Source organism: Eutrema salsugineum, unplaced genomic scaffold (assembly GCF_000478725.1).
Source record: "Eutrema salsugineum unplaced genomic scaffold, Eutsalg1_0 scaffold_1, whole genome shotgun sequence".
In the NCBI taxonomy this organism is placed as follows: domain Eukaryota; kingdom Viridiplantae; phylum Streptophyta; class Magnoliopsida; order Brassicales; family Brassicaceae; genus Eutrema; species Eutrema salsugineum.
The window spans coordinates 8,389,227-8,401,595 of record NW_006256909.1 but is presented as its reverse complement, the minus strand read 5'-3'; the positions used below and the strand labels follow the sequence as shown (position 1 = coordinate 8,401,595).

Here is a 12,369-nt window from a genome sequence, read left to right as displayed (position 1 = left end):
TAGAGAATATTTTATTGAACTGGGGGGTTTTGTATGCTAATCTAGAAATTCTATCCCAAAGCTAATATTAATCTATGAACTCCTCATTAGCAAAACTGTCTTTCCTGGGATATATATTAAGCAACGGAAGCATTCGAAGGACGATTTGAAACATTTTTGAAAATTTATTTATGAGTTAGTTATGTTGATAACACAAGCTGAAAATATTTAACTACTTTTGATTATATGATTGACGTAAACTTTATCCTATATTTTAGTTAGCAGAAGCCAACCGCACGTTGGACCGCCGTTTGGGACGATCAGATTATGAGCATAAGCACGTTTTAAGATCGCATATTACATATTCTGATTCAGACAACGTTTTGAGGTTTGACGAACAAAGGTGTCCTAACGCGTCAAGTAAAAAAATTTAATAATATAAAAATCTATTAAACAAAAGCGTAAATTACGAAAACACAGAGAGATAAATCCGGGTAAGAGATTTTGGGGGAGAGAGAGACAGGGAAAAATCAGAATCTATTGTCCATTTCCCAAATTTTGGATTGGCTTTGCATAATCGCTCTAGATTTCGCGGGTTTTGCAATCGATTCCCCTTCCATCTCCAATCGGTAAGATCGACCGCACAAATCTCTTATCCTTTCTATAATCTTCTTTGAGTTTGTTGTAATCTCGACACTGTTCTGTTTGTTCGTTTAATCCATTACAAAAATCTCTCTATTTGAGTTTGATATGGATGCAGAAGTTTTTGGCTTTGAATTGGGTTCGGGTTTCGGTTCAAAGCCAGCTCTTTTTCTTATCCATTTAGAGTTCTGGGAGAAATCAGGTGAATTTTTTTTTTTCTGTTAAGTTTCTTCATCTCTCATTTGCTTTAAGCATAAGTATTGTTTGGAATTGAGTATTGAGAAATGTTAGCAATTGTGTGATTGTGATTCTTGGATATAAAAAGAAGAAGCAGATATGCAGGACCAGCTCGTGTGTCATGGCTGTAGAAATACATTGCTCTATCCTAGAGGAGCTACGAACGTGCGTTGTGCGTTATGTAGCACTATCAACATGGTTCCTCTTCATCATCATCATCCTCATCCTCCTCCTCCTCACGGTATCGATTTTTCTTCCTTCTGTAATTTGCGGATTTTGTAGGTGATTTGAGTCTTTCAATAAGAATTGAGTAGGAGGTTAAAGTAAAAAGTTTTGAGACCTGTGCCATTATGACTTGGTTGGATCTGAAGGTCTGAACACAGCTAATGCAGGGGTTGACATGGCTCACATTATATGTGGTGGTTGTCGAACAATGCTTATGTATACGCGTGGGGCAAGTAGCGTAAGATGCTCTTGTTGTCAGACTGTCAACCTTGTGCCAGGTATGTATAATATCTAGAATTGTCTTTCACATCTTTGTTTGATCAGCATTCTTCTCTTGTGATGCTTGCATAACTTATGTGAAATCTGAAAAATGGAAGGTTTTAGATGATCTATGTGGCCTACATAGCTACTTGTTAGAGTTGAAAGGGTTCATTGAATTTCTTTTGATCTACCATTAGATTCTTCTATCTATTGCAGCTTAAGAACATTGGTGAATTGCTTTTCTTTCGTCAATATTTCTCTTGCTTCTTGGATTTTGCTTGTGTTAGTTGTGTTGGTTTGCTGACTTGACTTTTATGAAATCTATAGCACATAATCAGGTTGCGCATATCAATTGTGAGCATTGTCGGACGACACTCATGTATCCTTATGGTGCATCGTCTGTTAAATGCGCCGTATGTCAGTTCGTTACTAACGTTAACGTGAGTACTCCTATCTCTAAAGTCAATTCTGCATGGTTTAGTTAAATCTATTGGCATTTTGATTTGTCATTTGTTGTTGTTTATCTAAAGACGGGCAATGGAAGGGTGCCTCTCCCTACTAACCGGCCAAATGGAACAGCCTCTCCCGGGACAATGCCCTCTACATCCACTGTGAGTTATCAAAATTTTTGATTTTGTAATAACTCTGAAGATGCTAATGGATACAACTCTTCTTACTCTTTTCGTTGGTTTTTCATTTTTTCCAGCAGTCAACACCACCGTCTCAGACACAAACCGTCGTTGTAGAAAACCCCATGTCCGTTGATGAAAGTGGCAAGTTGGTGAGTTTTATATTACTAATCACTTGTGTTTCTTTGTTCTTCTTGTTTACTCATTAGAAAAGGATTTGACAAAGTGACTGAAAACACAAATTGCAGGTGAGTAACGTTGTGGTTGGAGTGACAACGGATAAAAAATAACCAAGAACGAGTGAGATCTGAAAGATCAAATCGAAGTTCTTCGTCTGGTTTGTGCATATTAATACATACGATGAAAATCTTTCTGTTTGTACATCTTTCGACTTCTTTTTAACCCAAGAATAAGGCTTATTCAGAATCTCTTTTTGGTTTTTTGTCTTTTACAAAGTTAAAGAACAAAAGAAAAGGGTTTTGCTCCGGCATTCTTTTGCTCCATGGAACTTTATTCTCTCTTCTGTTTCTAGACTTGTAAACTCCACTGCCTCTTGTGGCATTGTTCATTTATGTATTAATATAAATCTGACACACCAGCCAAACATTAAGGTTTGGGTTTGAAAAATATCTTTCTTCTATGAATAAGATTTGCTTCATGGGACAAGAACAGATCAAGAAACTGATCTTAGCTTTGGTAGATAAGACTTGTCTTAGAGCAAGTCTGGAAATCTGGATTATCTATCTTGCATTAATCTTTCCACAACAACCAAAACCTAATCAGTACCCTCCAAGAACATTAAAGTTAGATGATCAGAAAAAACTTCCCAACAATACCCAAAAAAAACCACCTCTTTGCATATAAATGCACTTTCCACACTGACACAGAGATTCATCACTTTTCTCTTGGTCACTCACTACATCAACAATGCCTGGAGAAAACATTCTGTTGGCTGGTGAGACCACAAAGAGCTGGAAACTACTTTTGGGGATGAGAATATTGGCATTCATGGCTACTTTAGCTGCAGCCATTGTAATGGCACTGAACAAAGAGACAAAGACCTTGGTTGTAGCCACCATTGGTACTATTCCTATTAAAGCCACTTTAACCGCTAAGTTTCAGCACACACCGGCTTTCGTGTAAGCCAATAAAACCCTATATTAAGAACTCGATTCAACACTTATGGAAATTGCAAAATGTTTTTGAGTTATTAGCTAACACTGATGACTTTTGGTGAAAAAAATGTATTACAGGTTCTTTGTTATAGCTAATGTAATGGTGAGCTTCCACAACTTGTTGATGATTGCTCTTCAGATTTTCAGCCGGAAACTGGAATACAAAGGTTTCCATATACTCTCCGTCGCCATTCTCGACATGGTATAAACTACACACTTTATCTACACACAAGTAAAATTGTCATATACGTACATAATTTACATGCATGCATATCTTCAAGTAAATATAATTTTATATTTTTCTCAAATGGAAATTGCAATTGGGTCGAAAGAGTCCGGTTTATTCCAGTTTTAAAACTTAAATATACGTATTGACTTGGTTTCTTTGATTGCTAAAAAATAAAACGTTTGGAAAAAGCTAAACGCAACTCTGGTATCTGCGGCTGCAAACTCAGCGGCATTCATGGCGGAGCTTGGGAAGAACGGGAACAAGCACGCCAAGTGGAACAAAATCTGTGACAGGTTCGCCACTTACTGCGATCATGGCGGCGGAGCACTCATCGCAGCTTTTGCCGGAGTCATTCTTATGCTCCTCATCTCTGTTGTCTCCATTTCCCGCCTCTTGATCAGTTCTAACAAATTCTCCACCGATGCTGCCTCTCCGTCTATTTAGCCGCCATCCCTAAAACATGTTGTAAAAATTCACCAATATGTATATATATATGTTGTGATTTAACTTTGCCTTGTCTCAAGTGACTATCCGATCCTCTTGTCTCTAGTGCACATTCACTGCACTGCACTGCTCTGTTTTGTCACTTTCATATGTAAATATATGACTTTTCATTTCTCACTTCTCTTTTATTTAATAAGCGATATTTTTATTTACAAATTAAACATATGACTAGTTGATTACCCGAATATTAATCATAATTTTTTATTAAAATATACAAGTATAATATATATAAATATAATTAAAAATATTAACTGATATTTATAGTTACAAATATATGCACTGATTATACAATTACAAATAATAGTTACAATTACATTTATTTTATAGTATAATTGCATAAATGCTAGATAATTGTTGGTTTTATAATTAACTATAATAATATCTTTTATATGAATAAAATTGCACATTTTAATATACTAAATTAGAGTAATACGTTCTATCTAATCGGTTCAACATCAGACTAAAATATTTAAATTTTAATAAAAAAAACTAATTATAATATGCATGAAAAAATTAGATTGTTTTATTAAATGGATAATATGAATTTTTTTAGCAAAATTAAGATCAAAGAAATATGATATAAAGAAATATAGTGTTTAGTAACCTAAGTAATATTATGTATTAATTTTTTTTATAAATTTGTTGTTAAGAAATAGAAATAGAAAGAATATCTTTATAAATTAAATGTTAAGTATTAAATATATAGTTGATATAATATAATTTCTAACCAAATTAATGCTAATGACAAATGATATAATTACTCTAATAAATCAAGCATTTTTTATATGTATTTTGAGAAGTTCTCTTATAATGACACATCAGCATGACACTTTTGTAAATCATACATGACATAAAGATCATTTTTAAATTGTCCTTCTCAAATAATAATAAAAGATTACATAAAAAAGAAGTCTAGAAAAATAATCAGAATAATTTCTTCTGAATTATAGATCTAATGCAACTTTATTTTATACTATTGAAACTTGAAAAATACGCATTCTTATGTCTCTAATAAATGTGAAATTAATCAGAAATATTGAAATGCTTTTTTATCCTATAAAGAAGTAAATTAAGGTTTACTAGAGTAAGATAAGTGACTGAATTAAAAGAATAATGATAACCATTTTTTTATTATTTTTAAGATTAATGTTAGTCTTTTTTTGTTTTCTTTCTAATTAGGTCATAAATGGATAAAAGATTGTTCTTTTATGTAGTTCTTGCATAAAATGATTAATCTCTATTTGGCAGCTTATTTTTTACCCTTTATATATTTCTTAGATTAGACTCTAAGATTGTTCCTTTGGTAATTGTTGCCCTAAGAACATCTCTGACCTAAATTCAAATCCTCAAATTTTGAAATTATTTTATTTTCAAAACACTCTCAAATATTCAAATTTTAAGGTTTTTTTTTTTAATTTCCTACCCATCTTCAAATTCTTAAATTTTGAGGTTTTTGAATAGTGAAATTTCAAATTTAAGATTTTACTATTCCAAACTTCAAAACACTTTTTTCTTTTCTTTTTATTTCTTATAATTCTGTATTTCTTACATAATATAAAATTAATTTCACATAAAAATAACATTACATTAAAAATAACATCACATTAAAGTCACACTACAATAACATATTTTACATGAAAGTTTTTGTTTAATGTATTTGTGTAATATTTTTTTTTTTAATTTATTTCATGTAATATTTTGTGTTTTCTAAAAGAAGAAAGAAAAGGAAAGAAAAAAAATCCTCATTCACAGATATTTAACGAAAGGTTTTTGAGATATACGTTACAAATATACATATATTCTGGTTATTACGAATTGCTTTTTCTTATGGTCCTCATCTCTGTTGTCTCCATTTCCCGACTCTTAATCAATTCTAAAAAATTCTCAACAGCTGCTGCTTCTCCGTCGTATCTCGTCGACGTCCCCTAAAACATGGTAGTCAAAATTCAGCAATATGTATACATATGTTGTGATTTACATTGTGTGTTGTTTCAAGTGACTATCTAATTCTCTAGTGCACAGACACTGCACTGCTCTGTTTTGTCACTTTCATATGTAAATATATGACTTTTCATTTCTCACTTCTCTTTTATTTAATAAGTGACATTTTTATTTACAAATTAAACATATAATTACATAGAAAATAAGTCTAGAAAAATAATCATAATAATTTCTACTTAATTATAGATCCCATACAATCATAAACAATCAGTCTAAAATATCAAATAGATTGTTTATGTGTAAATCAAAATTCACATAATAACAAAGTTTATAATTAACATTAGATCAATGTATACTTAATTAACGTGTACTCTTATTCTACTAATATACAAATTTTACTTAAAATATGATAACAATTTTTTGATTTAAAAAAATAAATAACAAAAAAAAATTATATCTAAACAAAAAAAAATAAATGCAACTTATATTAGAAATAAAAAATAAAACATTCTCGTGCGGACGAACGGGGTTAAAATCTAGTTTCTACTTAATTATAGATCGCATACAACTTTTTTTTTGTACTATTGAAACTTGAAAGATACACATTCTTATGTCTCTAATAAATGTGAAATTAATCAGAAATATTGAAATGCTTTTTTATCCTATAAAGAAGTAAACTAATGTTTACTAGATTAAGATAAGTGCCTGAATTAAAAGATTAATGATAATTATTTTATATTTTTATTTTATTTTTAAAATTATTGTTAATCTTTTTTTTTGGTTGGGTAATAGATGGATCAAAAATTGTTCTTTTCTATAGTTCCTACATAGAATGATTAATGTTTATTTCACGGTTATTTTCTTTACTCTTTATATATTTCTTAAATCGGATTCTAAGAATGGTCATTTAATAATTGTTGCTATAAGAACATTTCCAACTTTTTTTTTATTTTCAACTCACCGTCAAATTTTTAAATTTGAGATTTTGAATAGTAAAACTTCAAATTTGAAGTTTTACTATTCAAAATCTCAAAACAGTTTTTATTTTTTTTTTTATTTTTTTTAGTTCTTATAATTTTGTATGTTTTAGAAATAGTCTTATTAACTTTTTTTCTACTTTCATTTTGTATATAATTTTGTATTTTTCTATATTATTAAATAGTTAATTTTATAGTTTCAAATCAGATTATATCATATAAATTGACTAAAAAATAAAATTATTAATATAGAAAAATATTATATAACATTAAATTAATTTCACATAAAAATAATATTGCATTGAGAAACTTAAATTTATATTTAAAGTCACACTATAATAACAAATATTGTACAGAAAATATTTTGTTTAATGTATTTCATGTAGTATTTTCTGTAATATTTTGTTTTCTAAAAGGGAAAGAAAAGAAAATCATTCACAGATATTTAGATATACGTTACAAAAATTTTCAACTCAATTTGTCACTCTTCAAGAAAACTTTTCGGAATCTTGCCCCCTCGGCGAAGGTACACTCATCTTCCTCTTTAATGGCGTAGAGTTTACTTTGTGGCTTTTTAAGAGTCTTTTATCACTCGTTTGGGTACGAGTTGCTTTTTCTCTCTCTTGATGCGTTCTGGGTTTCTAGGGTTTCGAAACGGCACTGCATTTCAAGTGAGGTTTTCTTTTAACAGATCTTGCTTCTTTCTGAGGTCGCTGGTTAAAAGTATCGGGCTTTGTAAACCCTAATACTACAAGAAATGGACGGGCTTGTATCTGCAGCAGAGTCTATGGCTATGGAGGTTCTGTTCTTATCTTTTGCTTGGTTGATTGTGTTTTGCTTTTTCCCATTACCCTAATTTGCATGTGCGCTAGATTTGATCTGGGAAGACAATTCCCTCTTTCTGTATTACTGTTGCAGTTTCTGAATGTGGAATTGTGTATCTTACAGGAGGAGTCTGAGAAACCATCGATTGAAAGGGAAAGTAGCCTCGAACCTGACTCTAGTCCTCCTAGTCCGAAAGTAAGCAAATATGATTAATGTTTGTCTTCAGCTGATTATGGTTAGAGCAAGTATTGGGTAGGCAAATATGATGGATGTTTGAGCCTGAATCCAACCAATTCAAATTTCGACCAAATTCTTTGTTCTTGCATATCGGTATCTTCCTTTGCAAATATCATGTTTCTGAGTTTCTGAGACTGGTTCTTATTGATTTTTCTTGATATGTAGCAATCCAGTTACTTGGTTCTTGAGAATTTAGCAAAATCTCATCTGGTTAAGTAACGAGCTTATTGTAGTTTCTTTTACTTCCTATCAGTGTTTACCTGAATGATATTGTTTTCCTTTTGTTTTTGAGGTATCTGCTAAGTGGAATCCATCAGAAGCTTGCAGGCCCTCGGTTGATGATGCTCCCATATTCTATCCCACTAATGAGGTATTTCATAAATTTGATCTGCAGTTTTGGTTCTTTCTTGGTAATCTCTTCTGAAATTTTTCATCCTTACCGATGTTTCATGGTCAGGATTTCGAAGATCCACTTGCTTACATAGAGAAGTTGCGCACTAGAGCAGAATCATATGGCATATGTAGAATTGTGCCGCCTGTTGCATGGAGTCCTCCCTGCCCTCTGAAGGAAAAACAAATATGGGAGAAATCGAAATTCCCCACACGGATCCAGCTTATTGACTTGCTTCAGAATAGAGAACCAATCAAGAAGTCTACCAAAGGCAAGAAGCGTAAACGGAGAGGAATCCCTAAAACTGGATACACAAGAAGAAGAAGGGATTCAAGCTGTGATACTGATTCCTCTCAGGACGCTGAAGGAAAATTTGGTTTTCAGACTGGGCCAGAATTTACCCTGGAAGAATTTCAGAAGCATGATGAATTCTTTAAGGAGTCTTACTTTCAGGTAGAGGATCAACCTGGTTCCAGAGCGTCTGAAAAAAAGAAATTTAAACCCAAGGTAAAGGACATCGAAGGTGAATATTGGCGGATCGTTGAGCAAGCAACTGATGAAGTAGAGGTATGTATAGGCTACAGTATGATAACAGTTGTACTATTTCTGTCTTTCTTGGTTTCGTCATTTTCTTTTTCATGACTTCTTCTAAATTACTACTCTTGTTCTTATGACAGGTGTACTATGGAGCTGACTTGGAAACGAAGAAATTTGGAAGTGGGTTCCCAAAGCAATCACCAGGGTCTGCTAGAAGTTCTGAAGTAGAACAATACTCTAAACATGGTTGGAACCTAAACAATTTATCCCGTCTCCCCGGATCTGTTTTATCTTTTGAGAGCTGCGATATCTCAGGAGTTATTGTGCCATGGCTTTACGTTGGAATGTGCTTTTCAACTTTTTGCTGGGTAAGTTGCAGTTTTCTTTACGGTAGGGTCTTGTTAATTTATAGTTTTTTATGAATAATCTTGTGATTTTTCCTGGCTAAATGAGTTTTCCTAGATTTTAGTTTTTGTTACTTAAATATATAACAAAAACTCCTTTGGAACCAAAGTTATGGAATTGATGCATATGTCATGTGCTTTCTAGGATCTTTGTACTAACCTTCTGCAACCTGCCTCCTTACTTTGTTTGAAACAGCATGTTGAAGATCATCACTTATATTCCTTGAACTACTTGCACACGGGAGATCCAAAGGTTTGGTATGGGATCCCTGGAAACCATGCTGCGTCCTTTGAAAGCGCAATGAAAAAGCATCTTCCAGATTTGTTTGAAGAACAGCCTGACTTGCTACATCAACTGGTGAATTTTTTCACCTGATTTGCTGTTTCATTTCAAGCTTTGCTGATTAATTAGAACTCCGTGCTTGTGCAATTTTTGAGATAATCTGGCGAGAGCTGTCTTAAGATAATATGTATCTCATCTTGCACCTTCTATCTTTTATCAGGTCACTCAGTTATCTCCAAGTATCTTAAAAACGGAGGGAGTACCTGTCTATCGAGCTGTCCAGCGCAGTGGAGAATTCATCTTAACCTTCCCTAAGGCCTATCACTCTGGGTTTAATTGTGGTTTCAACTGTGCAGAAGCAGTAAATGTTGCACCAGTTGATTGGCTGGTTCATGGACAGAATGCAGTGGAAGGATATAGCCAGCAACGGCGAAAAAGCTCCTTGTCACATGACAAGCTGCTTCTTGGAGCAGCTCTGGAAGCTATCCATTCCCTCTGGGAGCTGGCAGTTTCAAGGAAGAAGACTGCTGCGATTGTGAGATGGAAAAAGGTTTGTGGTGAGGATGGATTGCTTACGAAGGCAGTCAAGGTGATTCTGATTCTATGTTTCTTTTTCTTGCATATGCATGCATGTACGAATGTATACTCAAACAACCATAGGCAATATGTTACATTTTCATAGATTGACAAATATCCTCTGTAGTAACTGAGGACTAGTCCTCCTGATTGTTGATAATATTGAATCAGCACCTTCAATGGTACTAATATAGCTAAGGTTAGCAGAAGCGGGTGGAGATGGAGGAAGAAAGACTAAAACACCTTCCGGATAGTTTTAGCTTGCTAAAGATGGAGGGGGATTTTGACATTAAGAGAGAACGAGAGTGCTTCTTGTGCTTCTATGATTTGCATATGTCTGCTTCAAGCTGCAAGTGTTCCCCCAACCGATTTTCATGTCTTAAACACGCTAAGGATCTGTGTTCATGTGAAAGCCAGGAAAGATTTGTCCTTCTTCGCCACACCATGGTTGAGTTACGGTCTCTGGTCAGAGCTCTAGAAGGGGATCTCGATGCCATAGAAGCATGGGCACGTAAAGGCGGTGACCAATATCCTTTACAGCATCCAAGAGCAAAAGAAGCCTTTGACCTCAAGGGTACCTCTTGTTCAAAGAGTCATGGTTCATCAAAAGCACAGCACCGAGACCAAAACAATCTTCAGTTAGGCTCTGAAGGCTTACAAAGTGATCTAGTCGTAAACAAGGACGTTCAGTTGAAACAAGATGCTGATCAAGATGTACATGGAATCACCAGTAAGTCAGCTGTCACTGATGTAGACCTTGCTGAGATAGTTAAGTTTGATGAGGAGAAGATTTCGGTTGAGTCTCAAAACCCACATTCTGTTTTAGATGTAGGGTGTAGCGAGCCGGCGAAGAAACGTGATGGTTGTTTAGAAGGGAAGGACCAAGATGCTGCAACCAATAGGTTAAGTCACTCTGTTGAGCTTTTGAAGTCTGGATCTCTCGTTGTTAAAAAGCTGTGGTGCAGTAAGCAAGCCATATACCCAAAAGGTGAGATAAATTGAGGATTTCAGATGAGCTTTTGTACTTTAGCATTGTTTATGCCTTTAAAGACTTTGGCTTTTGATTGTGTGTTTTCAGGATTCAAGAGCCGTGTTAAGTTCTTAAGCGTGCTTGATCCAACAAAACTAACAAACTACATCTCAGAGGTTCTGGATGCAGGGCTTCTTGGTCCATTGTTCAGGGTAGGGTACCCTTATCACGTTGTGTTTTCAAGAATATTGACTAAAATCTGTTTGAACCAATGAGAGTGGTGAAACCACGACACTGCTGAATCCTGCTGATCTGTTGTTATATATTTTTCAGGTCTCGCTAGAAGAATGCCCCGGCGAGAATTTCTCGAATGTATCAGCTGAGAAGTGCTGGGAAATGGTGATACAAAGACTCAAACTCGAAATCATCAAGAGGTGTGGTGATCAACCAGTTAGCTCTTTGACCTCTTTACAGCCTTTGGAGAGTATTAATGGGCTTGCGATGTTTGGATTTCTCTCCCCGCACGTTATTGAGGTAAAATTGTTAAGCTCTCATAATTACCCCATAAATCAGTTTTCTTAAGCTTCTTCTGGTGATAGATTCATCCTTTTTATGTCTGCTGGGTGAGAAGCTCGAAACTTCTGTTTCATTACCCTTGAGCATCTTCCTTGCTCGTTTGCATGACCATCGTTACATGTTTTCTCTGCCAGCGTTCTGAACTAAAAGTTAACTTTGCGCACAGGTGGTCGAGGCTCTTGATCCAAAGCATCAGTTGGAGGAGTATTGGAACCAGAAAACAGCGAAAGTGTTTGGTTTTGAACTAACAAAGGAAGAAAAGGAGATTACAGAGAAAGGAGGGGCTTCAGATCCCTCTATGGACCGGGACACAAGGCTTCTGCGTGGACTGTTGAAAAAGGCGACACCGGAAGAGCTTGCAATGATGCATGGACTTCTGTGTGGTGAGACACGCAACACCGAGATTCAGGAAGAGCTCTCTTCTTTGGTGGATAAGATGGAGAAAAGTCCTTGATGATGAGAAAGCAGGCACATACACCCTATTTGAAGTTGACTGTGTTGTTCCTTCGGTGTGTGTTCAAGCTTCAGTCATTCTGTTGTATTAGTGAAGAAAAACCTAGATAGGTAATACAAAAGTAGACAAAAGGTTACTTTGTTTAGGATTGTTGATTGTACTGCATTTACTGTGTACCATTGTTCTCCATCTTATTTGCTTGTACCAGCTTTAATTGAAGATAATGAAAATGCTTCTGTGACTAGTAGACGATTTCAGTCGAAAACCAGATTGAAATTTGGAAATAATTGTATCATCTTCATTTTCAAATGACGAAG

The 12,369-nt window shown here is 34.5% G+C and overlaps 3 protein-coding genes across 21 annotated transcripts; all 3 read left to right on the top strand.

Annotated features, from left to right (window-relative positions):
* Positions 1-428: 428 nt before the first annotated feature.
* Positions 429-2,594, top strand: LOC18029231 (protein LSD1). Of its 16 annotated transcripts, none has more exons than XM_024149973.1 (8): positions 429-608; positions 740-823; positions 947-1,099; positions 1,251-1,361; positions 1,672-1,784; positions 1,875-1,955; positions 2,054-2,125; positions 2,222-2,594. In XM_024149973.1, exons 3-8 carry the CDS (start codon positions 958-960, stop codon positions 2,261-2,263), a joined length of 561 nt encoding a protein of 186 aa, XP_024005741.1. In that variant the 5' UTR covers positions 429-608; positions 740-823; positions 947-957; the 3' UTR covers positions 2,264-2,594. The 16 variants fall into 16 exon arrangements, with proteins under 16 accessions (XP_024005741.1, XP_024005742.1, XP_024005739.1 ...); XM_024149974.1 differs by having other exon boundaries at positions 1,242-1,361; XM_024149971.1 differs by having other exon boundaries at positions 1,242-1,361; positions 2,051-2,125.
* A 277-nt stretch (positions 2,595-2,871) lies between these two features.
* Positions 2,872-3,993, top strand: LOC18029230 (CASP-like protein 1B2). Its single transcript, XM_006413807.2, has 3 exons — positions 2,872-3,112; positions 3,227-3,350; positions 3,567-3,993. Exons 1-3 carry the CDS (start codon positions 2,901-2,903, stop codon positions 3,819-3,821), a joined length of 591 nt encoding a protein of 196 aa, XP_006413870.1. The 5' UTR covers positions 2,872-2,900; the 3' UTR covers positions 3,822-3,993.
* Positions 3,994-7,274: 3,281 nt separating this feature from the next.
* Positions 7,275-12,298, top strand: LOC18029229 (probable lysine-specific demethylase JMJ14). Of its 4 annotated transcripts, XM_024148960.1 has the most exons (13): positions 7,286-7,325; positions 7,445-7,598; positions 7,748-7,819; positions 8,154-8,231; positions 8,319-8,819; positions 8,930-9,157; positions 9,390-9,551; positions 9,697-10,065; positions 10,260-10,782; positions 10,879-11,040; positions 11,131-11,234; positions 11,356-11,556; positions 11,765-12,298. In XM_024148960.1, the coding sequence occupies exons 2-13, from the start codon at positions 7,557-7,559 to the stop codon at positions 12,050-12,052; spliced, it is 2,730 nt and encodes a 909-aa protein (XP_024004728.1). In that variant the 5' UTR covers positions 7,286-7,325; positions 7,445-7,556; the 3' UTR covers positions 12,053-12,298. The 4 variants fall into 4 exon arrangements, with proteins under 4 accessions (XP_006413869.1, XP_024004728.1, XP_024004726.1 ...); XM_006413806.2 differs by having other exon boundaries at positions 7,275-7,325; positions 7,491-7,598; positions 10,260-11,040; XM_024148958.1 differs by having other exon boundaries at positions 10,260-11,040.
* Positions 12,299-12,369: the final 71 nt, after the last annotated feature.